The sequence below is a fragment of the Argentina silus genome (assembly GCF_951799395.1).
Source record: "Argentina silus genome assembly, chromosome: 15".
Lineage (NCBI taxonomy): Eukaryota > Metazoa > Chordata > Actinopteri > Argentiniformes > Argentinidae > Argentina > Argentina silus.
Genome location: NC_139669.1, coordinates 6,841,325 through 6,853,613, shown reverse-complemented (window position 1 = coordinate 6,853,613; position 12,289 = coordinate 6,841,325). Strand labels below are relative to the sequence as shown.

Here is a 12,289-nt window from a genome sequence, read left to right as displayed (position 1 = left end):
TTACTACATCGAACTGCATTCTGCAGACCCTATACAAGTTGACATAGAGAGCGTTACTATATACGTCCTATACTGCCAATAAAAAGTAAACGTATTACTCAAGACAATAGCAAAAGAACAATCTAGAATCCGTAGTTATGCCTCGCCTTCAACCCCGAGGACAACCTTAATGAGCAGAATACAGTACGTCAGGAACTGAATGATGTTGTTTATGTGACATTTAAATAGCAGTAGCATGCGGGTAAATACTTCCATCCATAGAGGATGATGATGATGATGAAGATGCCTAAGGTCAGTATGAAGCAGGGAGGGTCTCTGGGGCTGCTTGAGGGCAGAGTAGTGTGCAAGAGTGTGTGTGTGTGTGTGTCTATATGGATTTGAGTATTTCTGTGTGTGTGTGTGTGTGTGTGTATATTTTGCGTTTCTCAGAGAGGGAGGGTCCAAGGCCCAGCTCTATAATATTATATAACTGTGTAGAGACTATTCTGCTTTTCTATGTGTGTGTGTGTGTGTGTGTGTGTGTGTGTGTGTGTGCGCGCACGCTCAGGGAGCGAGTGGTCCCAGAGTCAGCTCTACATGGTGTGTGAGCCAGATGGCCTCAGACGGAGCGTCACCCTCCTCACTGGGCCTGATGGGAGCTGCCAGGTTGCGGAAGTCGTGGCGGACCTTGAAGGTGACGGTGACATCACTGTCCTCCTCGCGCTGAGGGATCACCTTGATGAAGAAGCCGATCTTGTTGGATTTCCTGAAGGCTACAACGCTGCAGACGAAAGGAAGGAGGAGTTATACACCACCACTGTGTGTGTGTGTGTGTCTGTACTGTGTGTGTGTGTCTGTACTGTCTGCTGTCTGTGTACATCTGTACTGTGTGTGTATGTGTGCATGCGTGTGCATCTGTACTGTGTGTGTACGTGTGCGTCTGTACTGTGTATGTGCATGTGTGCGCGCGTGCATATGTACTTACTCTGGGTCGTCCTGGAAGTCCTGAGGCTCTGCCAGTTCATCGTACTCTGCAGCAGCGTCCTTCCCTGCCAGGACCAGCTCCTTAGTGGGGACCATCACCTGCAACACAACACTGGCTGTTACTACTTCAGACCTACACACATTGTACACAACACCCTGCACTACATGAACCCTTTATACACTGTGCTATATACGTTTATATGGCTAAAACTGTTCTTGTGAGCTCATTCCTTTCTGAGAGAGGTGAGGGATGAGGGGTGAGGGAGAGAGGGATGAGGAGGGGGGAGGGATGAGGAGGGTGAGGGGGGGGGTGATCTGAGGGAGCATCACTCTTATTAGTAACGTGTTGTCAAGGGTCAGAGGTCAGTAGTCCTGCAGTACCTTGGCAGTGCTGTTGACATCGTCGGGGTCTCCGTCCTCACAGCCCACCAGGGTCACATGAGTGATATTCTCCACAGGATTGGTCAGGGTCAGCAGCACCTGACTCTCCTGCAGAGACAACGAGGAAGTGTTTTTTTTTTAACAACAAGGAAACACTTCTTGTCTAACTTCCACTATCCTCTAAGAGTGGTTGAAAGACAAGACAGTGCAGTTCGGCTAGAGTCCAAAATATCTCATTGACCTTAATGGGTGATTCACGCGAAAGACAGAGTTATGCGCGCGCTGATCACAAGTTGAAAAGACTAAAAAAAAAAAAGAACAGAAAAGATTGAGGTGAAAAGATGACTTTATGCATCGAGGTCATCCATAAACATTTTTTACATTCATGGCATTTAGCAGACGCCTATATCCAAAGCGACTTACAACAAATACATTTGTTTAAGTAAGTGAATCATCTATCCATCAGTCATCATAAGATAAAATAATCAATGCTCGGACCAGAGGCCACCCATTCAAACTTCACCTGCGGTCTCCAAAACCCTTCACGTACCTTCATGTGCCGCAGGTTTGGAATGGACATAATTCTCACTTCAGGGATGTAACTCCTGCCAGAGGAAAGAGAACATGTCCGTCACTAGACTGACTAGATAAGACCGGGTCTCCAGGCAGAGGAGATACTGAGTGACCATTTATAATATTCTAGTATAGACTGGAAGTTTCGTCACGATACTTACACAGCCACCAGCTGAATTTTGAACTTTATTGAAGTTGGGTTGAATTCTGGCTTGCTTAGATTGTGCTCACATTTCTAGGGGGAGTAATAGGACGTTATGAGAAACTATGACAAACACCCTTCAATGTTCACTTAAACCTTAACACTAGAAACAAATACGAATCATTTAGACCAGGTAGATTTTACGTGATAACCTGGATAAATAAAGGTTTCAAACATCTAAAATACATGTAGCTAGTGGCTTCTAAGAGTGCCAGTGGTGTAGTCCAATACTGTGTCTGCTACAGTCTAATACTGTGTCTACTACAGTCTAATACTGTGTCTGCTACAGTCAAATACTGTGTCTGCTACAGACCCTGCAACGCAACGAGCGCTTGATGAGGAGGTGCTTGTGTTTGGGGTGGAGCTGAGACGCCCCTGCAGGCTGGAAGTCAGGCTGCAGCAGACGCTGGCGCAGGGTGGTGACTGCAGGGAGCAACACAAGACAGGAAGTAAGCCAATAATAAAGGCTAAAACATCATACGATTCTGGTGCTCTGGTTGGCTAACAGCCTCTTTGGCTGGGTGTTCACATAACCACAGTCTATGCTAATGTTGTGGCACAAAACTGTCAGTTAGCAGACCCAGAATACACCCAAACCCACCATCACTTTCAAAACGGCCAAAAAAAAAAAGGATGAGTCAGAAACACAGTCATTGCAATGTTTTTGAAATGAGGGCATGGCGTTGGTGCAAGGTGCCGGGGAACGTTGTAGAGTGTGGAGAGGCTCTCACCCTCTGGTAGGTTGATAGGTCGAGTGTAGCAGTCTTCAGGCAGGGGCTCCACCTCATCAAGGGCCTGAGCTGGGTCGATGTTGATCTCCTTCTGGTCCTCGCCCTCTTTGAGGCTGGAAGACAACACACTGTTAAGAGCCATCACCTCACCACAGTTCCTTGGTTTTTAAATCAGGAGGAAAAAAGGGAAAAGCTAAGATCCCTAAAAAAACATACTATATAATCAATAATAGATAATCTATAACCCTGAATGTCAAATGATGTGAGCTGTTGAGTACTTTCTTTATGTTTCAGTTCACACCCCAGCGGTCTTTTCCTCTGTGTCTGTGCGTCCGTATGTCTTGTGTGTGTGCGTGTGTGTGTGTGTGTGTGTGTGTGTGTGTGTGTGGTACTTACGAGAGGCCAGACAGGCTGGTGATGGGAGCCCCAGTTCTCTGCCTCTGGAGCCTGGTGCCCAGTCCATACTTCTCCTTTGACACAGTAAAGCACACAACGTCAGCTCACAGCCAATCAGATGGGAGAGGATCCTTTACAATGCATGCCTAACAACCAAGCTAGAAGCTACAACCTCACATTAACACACTTAAACTGGAGGGAGTCTAGTCTAAACACAGGCCTCTATTGTGGCCTGTCGCTACAAATGTTTCCAAGTACTTGTACATAATGTCCTCTAATAGATTGACGTTTCAGGGCCAAATCAGTTTTATCAGTGCTTTTCCAAACGTGTCTGATTGCAATACAGTGCGTTCTATTCCTTCTATCCTCCTAGCCAACATAGAGGGTCCCATTGTGCAAACTAATCTCATTCACCCAGGGAGACATTCATGTGATCTGGGAGTCACTTGATAACAAATTAGATATGGTGAATAGATGGGAGGGAGGGGGGGAGAGAGACAGACATGGAGAGAGAAAGAGAGAGAGAGAGAGAGACACAGAGAGACAGACAGCTTTTACTGTACAGTGTTTGACTATCAACGTTGTGAAAAATACAACTCACCACCACATGAATAGTGTGTTGCTGGGGGGGAGGAGGGGGGAGGGGGAAAAAACCAACAAATCAGCGTGCATAAGCAAAGAAAAGGAGAGAAGAAGAATCAGATGAAAACAAAGCAATTAAGCAAATATTTAGTAACAGCAACATGCAACAGCAACAGAAATGCATCAGTGGTAGAAGTAGTCTGCATTGAAATGCAACTAGCAGCTCTTAAACATCAGAGAGGCTATAATGAATGTTCAAGGCAGCCTCGGATTCTTAACCTCACATTCCATCTGTACCGTGAAGAATGTGCATGCATTACAATCAAAGTTTCAGTCTCCTGAAACTAAAACACAATACACAAAATACAGTATACATGTATGACATGTATTCAGAGATGGTCATGTTGTTAATTGCAGATCCTACCACCAGCATAGTTATAAACACCACAAAAGCCCTCAAAAATTAAGGGGAAAAACGTTAATTTCCTTTTTGTTCGAGAACATGCATGTGTTATACTTTCAAATGTTGAAAGGCTATGAGACCTGGGCTGTCGTCATCAAGGAAGGTTCAAGTGTAAGCTCTGCCTCACACACACACACACACACACACACACACACACACACACACACACACACACACACGGTTCAAGAGAAAAGTGTAACAGCAGCAGCGGCCCTAGCCACGGGAGTGTGTTGGGTACAGGAGAGAGAGTGTTGGGTACAGGAGAGAGAGTGTGTTGGTGGTGTACCGAGAAGGCCAGAGGCATGAAGGGTCGTCTTCTGGCCAGTTTCTTCCTGTCTCTCTCCAGCTTCTCTCGTTGGGCCAACTGCTGGTAGAACTCGATCAGCTTATTGATCTGCAGGGAAACAACATAGCATGACTCTGGTCGACAACTGATATCCCTGTGCAGTGTTTCTAACGAGTACATGTTGTATTACTGTAGATTTATTGCTACTTCCACGAACACAATCAGGTTTCAGCGCCTGGGGTTGTTCAGTTGAGGCATAGTGCATCTTGTGTATAAAACGTTTCAGAGGCTGAAGTTGTTTAGTTGAAGCCCGCTGTATCTTGTGTGTGAGAAGTTTCCGAGGTTGTCTAGTTGAGGCATACTGCATCTTGTGAGCAACCACCATGTGAGCAACACTTGAGAGGACATAGATGAGCACAGGGGACATACCCGTTGAGTATGGGGGTTCTCTGGCTCCTGCCAACCTCCACTGGCTGCAATAAAGACAAGGAAAAACAGAACCTTACAATCATCAAGAAAAACATGAAGGTCAACCACACATTGCATAGGCTACATGTATATCAACATCATAAGGGACAAGACTTCTTGTCAGGGTGTTAAATCCAAGCAAAGCTCAAATCTGACCCTAACCCTTTTGTAGGCAATCAAAGTGTTGTTGCTAGGTAAATACCACAGAAGACACTCGGCACCCTAGGTGATGACTGTTCCGGAATTCTTTGGCAGTTGGTGAGTTAATGGGGAGGCAAGCACTCACCCACGGACTTGTCAGCCATGCCCACATCCCTGGAGGTCCAGCGGCAGAAGCCACAGGCCAGGTAATAGGCCTTCTTCATGGCCGTCTTGGTCGGGTCATCGGGCAGAGGGGCAGGAATGTTGGTGGCGCGAGTGGACAGGGTGTGCATGCAACATGGGCAGTCAAAGCAGTTGGCACACCTGGGTGGGGCGCACAGCAGACAGAGACAGTTAGGACACAACACACAGCTGCCTGGTGAGAAGTCACAAACTGTGCCTTGATAGTTAGCTATGAAATAGGGTCAAGGTCTATACTAGCCTAATTCTCGGCTAGCTCGTGAATCTCACCTGTTCTTCTTCAGCTTTGCCTCTGCTGAAGGCATATTCTCCAGGCAGCTGGGGCAATAATGGGAGTCCACCTAAACACCGAACAGAGGCAGTGGTCTATTCATGCACAGTACAGCGTATGGTTACATGAACATCAACAATTCATGTGCAAGGGTACAAGTTTGTCGTGTTTGTTGAGTGGCTGCATTAAAACGGTCTGACGTGACGCATGAAAGGCAAACGAGAAGTCACAGAGAAAAGGGCCGACTGAAGCTGTCAGACTTGACACCAGTCAGACACCAGTCAGACATCAACAAAGTGCCCTGGGTCCTCTGTCTGGGTGTGGTAATAACTGCTGTCGACATAAGCTAGGATAACGTTACTAGCTGTGAAGCCAAGCCTAACAATTATACAGCAAATGAGATGACAAGTCACTGTTACTGTGCTTGATCAAATGAAGTTCATATAACAGTCAACACTGGGAAAATAATCAGCCCGTTAGGCGGTTTTAACTCCAGTGTCTTTAACTGGCTAGTGGCTACTTTAGCTTGGATAGCTAGCTAGCTAGCTAGCTAGTTTAGCAACTGTACCAAATTGTACACACACACACACAAAGTAAGACGGAAAATACAGCCAATCGCATGACAGGTCTGTTGCATACAAATTGATTGGCGTGTGGCTTGGCAAGTCATTTTACATGATTTCTTATACGTATGTTTTTTAGGGGCTGGGCTTCGTTAACAAATCCCGCCCACAATTGTTGGTGAGTCAAAGCAAATCAGAGACAGCTAGCTAGCTTAGCAAGCTAACATCATAGCTAATAACAGCGTATTCTGTTTATAATAGGTGTTAGCCACTTACCTCGTGAGACACACATTCCAGAGACCGCAACTCACTGCAATAGCGGCAGAAATAAAGTTGAGACAAAGGCGATCGTATCTTTTTCTCCCCACGAACTAGGTAGAGAACCCTGTCTGGCTGCAGAAGGGACGCCATCTCTAAGAGATCCGCCCACGTTCCTATGGCACCGACGTCACCTTACTGCTGCGTTGTCTTCTCCTTTGCTCAATGTCCCCCCCAACTGGTGTACCATGGAAGCACACGCTCGCACAAGCTCGCACAAGCTCGCACACGCTCACACACGCTCACACACGCTCACACACGCTCACACACGCTCACACACGCTCACACACGCTCACACACGCTCACACACACACTCACACTATTATGTATGTGATGACACACAGAAAGACAGACAGACAAACAGACAGATGTTTCCACAACAATACCACCCTGACCACTTTGCCCTCTGCCCCAGTCACCATCACACAGTGTCCCAGGGTTGAGGTTTTGTAAGTGGTTGATCTGTCCCACTTTGTTTATTGTCTTCCATTCAGGGCCGTGAAACAAACATGCAGCGTCTCTGCTCTGGCCCCTCACGGACTCCCTCTGTTGTAAATCATAGCCCTCCCTGCTTCTGTCGCTATTAAGGGGCCTATCAAAGGGATAGGGAAGAGCATGGTAGCCTACATGATAACAGCAGGCACTGTGAAAGACTGTTTTCTTCGGAGCACTCAGCACCGGATCCAGCTGAGAGCCTCCGCTCACCATGGCAACAGCTGAAACCCAGAGGAGGGAGTTGATAAATGAAGTAAACAACATCCCAACAATGCTCAGTCTGATTACCTCGCTTTCACATCAATTTGTCACATCAAAATGTCTGCGCGTGATTAACTGCGAGTGGATCATTTTCTGATGCGACTCTAAACAAGAAGCTGGAATGCGTCATGTTATTCATATTATTGCTGCCTGCCACATTGTGTGCCTCTTGGTGGAGACATGAGATGCTGAAAATGCCACAAAAGGAATAAACTATTTATTTCTAGATAGACACAATACAAATGACATGTTATGATGTGTTTGTTTAAATACGCCTGCAGTCTACCTCATGGGGAAAAAAACCCCAAACCTGTATATATGTCCAATACGTACGGAGTGTTTTTAAACACTGTATAAAAGTCATGATAATTCACTATTGAGAAAGTCTACATTGGGGTGGTTTACATTGAACCCTAATGAGCATCTGAATGAACAAATATTTGGCTGGATTTTTATTGGCTAAAAGTGATTTGCGCGTCAGCTACGTGAGCTTCTTGTCATTGTGATTGGATGCGCAGAGCATGTAAGTGTCCAGCCAGCGGTGACACAGCTGCCAGATGATTAACTAAACCTCAGAGGAGCAGCGCAGCAAAGCAGGTCCCTCTATTCGCAACATGATGCGGGGGACGTGGAGTCTGTGGACCTTACCTTTGGTCCTGGTGGGTGTGCTACAGCCTTGTGTAGGCGAATCACTAACCCAGGTAATGTGCACATAGATTCAGTCTATAATTGCAGTATCAATATCATTCAGGATCGACAGAATATTGTTTCTTAATTGTGTGAAACGCAGTTAATGTTATTCTCTTTTGAATTCCATAGTGTAGCCTGTGTGTAATGTATGTAACTTTGGGGAAATAAATCCTCTCCCAATGATGTTACAACTAAAACAAATGCGATAAGGTGCCACCAATTTGGTGTTGTAAATACTAGCTCTACTTAAGACTTCATGATTCGATGTAATGTTTGTGTTGTAGGCGAACACTAAATGAAAAATAAATATTTGCCCAGTTTGTCATGTTGGCCTAAGTTGACCAATTGAAAAAATCATTACGCAAGACTGACCTGTTATTCTACCATAGTGACACGTAGGTGGCATTGACGCCGCCAGAAAATCACTGGGCATCAGAGAATCATTCTTACAATTACTTATTAGAATATTTTTGGGGGTTTTGTCGGGGGAAGTATGAAACCGTGCATCTTTCTCTGTCAAGTAATTTAAAGTCAAGTAATCTTTATTATCTCTAAGAGGGAAATTCGGTTCGGCTGAAACAGCATCCACTTATACAAACACGATAAACATTTCAAAGACAGACATTCACAAACATGTTCATTGAGAAAAAAGTGCACTGTGCATATTTGCAAAACTAGACGGGAAAAGGCGCTCCCAGATGATGACATTTCTCGCAAACACAATACTACACTGCAGAGCCATTGATTATTTTGTTGGCCCATGGCCAGAGGGTATGATAAGTGGGATCCTTGGGAAGACCTTACCCTAAACCCTAACCCTAACTGTACCCTAACCTAAACCCTAACTCTACCCTAAACCCTAACTCTAACCCTAACCTTACCCTATACCTAGACTCCCATATCCATACCTCAAAATCACGTTGTTCTCACAAAAGCCTGGTCCAAACGAGGTTACCCTAACCCTAATCTTAAACCCTTACCTAACACTAATCTTAATCCTAACCATTTTAAATTTCAACTGCAAATGGGTGACATCAGAGTCGGATCGTCCCAAGCAGCCCACTGAGCATTTACTATGGCCAGAAAGGACAGCAACAACCTGTTTACCTACTGTATATGTATTTGATCCTCAGGTTTGTGGCCGCTCTACAGATGGCACCATTTATGACTACAAGGCAAAGACCTTGAATGGCAGTCACACTGTCTCCCTCAGTGAATATACGGGGAAGACAGTCCTCATTGTCAACGTAGCCAGCTACTGAGGACTCACCTTCCAGTACTTGGGTAAGACAGCTGAGATCAGGGGTCCCCGCACCAAGCAAAACATGTTCAGATAAAGCTGTGTATGAGCTGCGATGCTTCGGCAAATAACGTACAGTACCAGTCAAAAGTTTGGACACACCTTCTCATTCAATGGTTTTTCTTTCTTTTTTTATAATTTTTTACATTGTAGATTAATATTGAAGACATCAAAACTATGAAGGAACACATATGGAATTATGTAGTAAACAAAAAAGTGTTAAACAAACCAGAATATGTTTTATATTTTAGATTCTTCAAAGTAACCACCTTTTGCTTTGACAGCTTTGCACACTCTTGGCAAGGTGTGTCCAAACTTTTGACTGGTACTGTATTGCAGACTGACGTTAAATAGGGTGCACAGGCTGGCTCAAGGCATAATTAATTCAAAACCAAACCCCTGATGTACTCTAGCCTACTCTTTTAAATACCTTTACTACTAATAGCTGGTCGAAATATGATGTTACTGTAAAAAGTGTCCATAGGCTACTTTTTGAATTGCCCTTATTTATGTATCCTAAAATGAAAATTTCCATTTTTGTTTTTATGTAATCAGAGTTGAATGCACTAAATGAGGAAATGAAGGATTATGGTCTCACCGTTCTCGGGTTTCCCAGCAATCAATTTGGGAAACAGGAGCCAGGTGAAAATCATGAAATTCTGGCAACTTTAAAGTGAGTATCTTTGTCTCTCTGTCTCTCAGAGGTCATATTCCGCTATCTCCTGCATGCAGACGTTGACATTTCAAACAATGCAGTCATTAAAGCGCACATATGAAGAGGTGTTATAACCCTGCATGGCTGGGTGGAGGGAAGAGACGGCAATAAGGACAAAATCCTCCGTCAGTCAACAGACCTTCATTTAAGGCTTAAAACGCTATAAAAGTCTATACTGTACTCCCTAAACTGCAGAATGTCACCATAGTTACAGAAACTTCTGTTAACCTTGTGGCGAAACACATATTACAATGTTTACAATGAATTAACCCTAACCTGTCTGTCCAGTTATGTTTACATTCTGCAGTTTCTGTATGGACTTTCATAGCGTATAGGGACAAACAGCCCTGGATAGGAATATCAGTGTCTGACAGTGGAGGTAGAAATTGGAGGACGGGCACATTGTAATGCATTGAATGGAATGAGTAATGGTATTTCTCATTCCATTTCATGCATTACAATGAGACACCAGGGGAGGCTGGTGGAGGCAGAAATCGGAGGACGCTCTGATTTCTGCCTCCACCAGCCTCCCCTGGTGTCTGAGGAGCAGTAGCTACACACAATTCCCACCATGTCTGCCCACTCTTGCCCACCCAGATCAGATCTGCTTCCCATTTCCAATAGAAGGCTTGCAGTTGCTGGGCCGTTCAGACAGACCAAAACATGGAGTACTGTATCTAGGGCAATCGCCCCTGTTGGGGGCCCATGATGAAAGGGTATACAAAGTGCTCAGAGGCATGCTCACTGATAAGCTGACCTCTTCCTCGATTCCAGGCATGTTCGACCAGGCAATGGATTCGTTCCAAACTTCCTGTTGTTCCAAAGAGGGGATGTGAACGGACTAGGCGAGCAAGGAATCTACACTTACCTAAAGGTAAAAAGTGATCAAAGGTTGTCGTAAATGTTTACACTTACCTTTAAAACTGTGGGCAATGTTTCCCCAAACCACCTTAGTGCTGAGGGTACAGTACACGGTTGTTTTAATGATGCTAGTGAACCAGCTGGGAGTTTTAACCCCCTAACAGTTATATCCTCAGGTCACATGTGATCCTTCAGAGTTGTTCTGTATACAAGGCCTTTATTTCAAGAATGCATGTTAGTCCCATCAATGACTGTCTGTGTTGTTGTGACGTTTCTGAGCAGTCAAGAGGTGCTGGAAAACACTGAATCAATTAGAATCACCTCTAACTCTGACTAGTTAACTACCGTAAAATTCATGCATCATGAGGTTGAAACTCATGCTCCATGTCCAAAGTGACTTTGTCTTCATGGAAACCTGTTTAGGCAGTGTACAAGCAATACCTTAGGCTAGCTCGAGTCTCTGGCAAAAAACACCTATTCAATCCTCTCAGATCTGCCTCGGGGGTTGGGGGCAGGTAAAGAGGCAAAATATCAGTTTTGGAATTGGGCATTAAAGTCTTGTGTTCCTTCCCTGCCCGATAGAACTCCTGCCCACCTGTTGGGGACAGCTTTGGAAACCCCAACGACCGGCTGTTCTGGGAGCCTCTGAAGACCAATGACATCAAGTGGAACTTTGAGAAGTTTTTGGTGGGGCCAGATGGGAAGGTTGTGATGAGGTGGTATCCCAGGGTCAACGTGGCTGATGTCCGCAATGACATCCTCAAATACTTCCGCCAACTTTACTCTCAGCAGAATTTCTCCTAAGGCTTATATCATTATAATGAGAATTACATAGGTCACATACTGTAGATTCCCCTCTATAAACATCCTTTATAAATCATCCCTTATCCTTGCCAAAGCTATTTTTTCAGTTCTAAAAAATAAGTTACAATTTCTCAGCTGTGTGTAGAAACAGGGGAGGCACAAATCGGTGGACGGGCTCATTGTAATGCATTACAATGAGCCCGTCCTCCGAGTTCTACCCCCACCAGCCTCCCCTGCGTAGAAAGTACTGAAGTCTCATGGCCCTCTATAAGTAGTTCTTACGGAAGCGGTGGGTACAGGCTTCTGGGACAGGGAGGTGGCATATTGTATGAAGGTGAGGCTTGAAAACAGTGACCCTGTGGTGCCTCACCTGATTCTGGGAGGCAGGCCAGCTCTTGAGTGCATTCAGGCTGGCCCTGCCAACCCTCAGTCATGTCACCACCCCGGCCCAGACGCCTGGAACCCACTGCTGCCTGGATGCTAATTACTTTCAATAAACAATGGAACGCAATGTGGGTGGTTGTGCCAATTTGTTCCAAAAATACACTTGACTCTTGGCTCTTAGACGCCTCAACAGGGTGTGTGTGTGTCTGTGGGTCCAAAATAGTTTAATTTGTTTCGTGC

General features: G+C 45.1%; 2 protein-coding genes across 3 annotated transcripts; one reads left to right on the top strand and one right to left on the bottom strand.

Annotated features, from left to right (window-relative positions):
• Positions 1 to 400: 400 nt before the first annotated feature.
• dctn4 (dynactin 4) lies at positions 401 to 6,643 on the bottom strand. Of its 2 annotated transcripts, XM_083686779.1 has the most exons (14): positions 6,498 to 6,643; positions 5,658 to 5,728; positions 5,332 to 5,510; positions 5,007 to 5,050; positions 4,578 to 4,685; positions 3,848 to 3,868; positions 3,247 to 3,320; positions 2,851 to 2,963; positions 2,433 to 2,542; positions 2,079 to 2,152; positions 1,895 to 1,949; positions 1,345 to 1,452; positions 965 to 1,062; positions 401 to 760 (listed from the first exon to the last, which is right to left on the bottom strand). In XM_083686779.1, the coding sequence occupies exons 1-14, from the start codon at positions 6,630 to 6,632 to the stop codon at positions 544 to 546; spliced, it is 1,407 nt and encodes a 468-aa protein (XP_083542905.1). In that variant the 5' UTR covers positions 6,633 to 6,643; the 3' UTR covers positions 401 to 543. The 2 variants fall into 2 exon arrangements, with proteins under 2 accessions (XP_083542905.1, XP_083542906.1); XM_083686780.1 differs by lacking the exon at positions 3,848 to 3,868.
• A 1,218-nt stretch (positions 6,644 to 7,861) lies between these two features.
• Positions 7,862 to 12,176, top strand: gpx3 (glutathione peroxidase 3). Its single transcript, XM_083685600.1, has 5 exons — positions 7,862 to 7,996; positions 9,119 to 9,269; positions 9,841 to 9,958; positions 10,775 to 10,874; positions 11,444 to 12,176. Exons 1-5 carry the CDS (start codon positions 7,910 to 7,912, stop codon positions 11,663 to 11,665), a joined length of 678 nt encoding a protein of 225 aa, XP_083541726.1. The 5' UTR covers positions 7,862 to 7,909; the 3' UTR covers positions 11,666 to 12,176.
• Positions 12,177 to 12,289: the final 113 nt, after the last annotated feature.

Coding starts and splice junctions, on each gene's coding strand:
- dctn4 (XM_083686779.1), bottom strand. CDS start 6,632: ATGGCGTCCCTTCTGCAGCCAGACAGGGTTCTCTACCTAGTTCGTGGG. Junction 3,869..4,577: donor TCATGCCTCTGGCCTTCTCG/GTACACCACCAA, acceptor CCTCCCCCCCAG/CAACACACTATTCATGTGGT. Junction 1,453..1,894: donor CAAACCTGCGGCACATGAAG/GTACGTGAAGGG, acceptor TTGTCTCTGCAG/GAGAGTCAGGTGCTGCTGAC.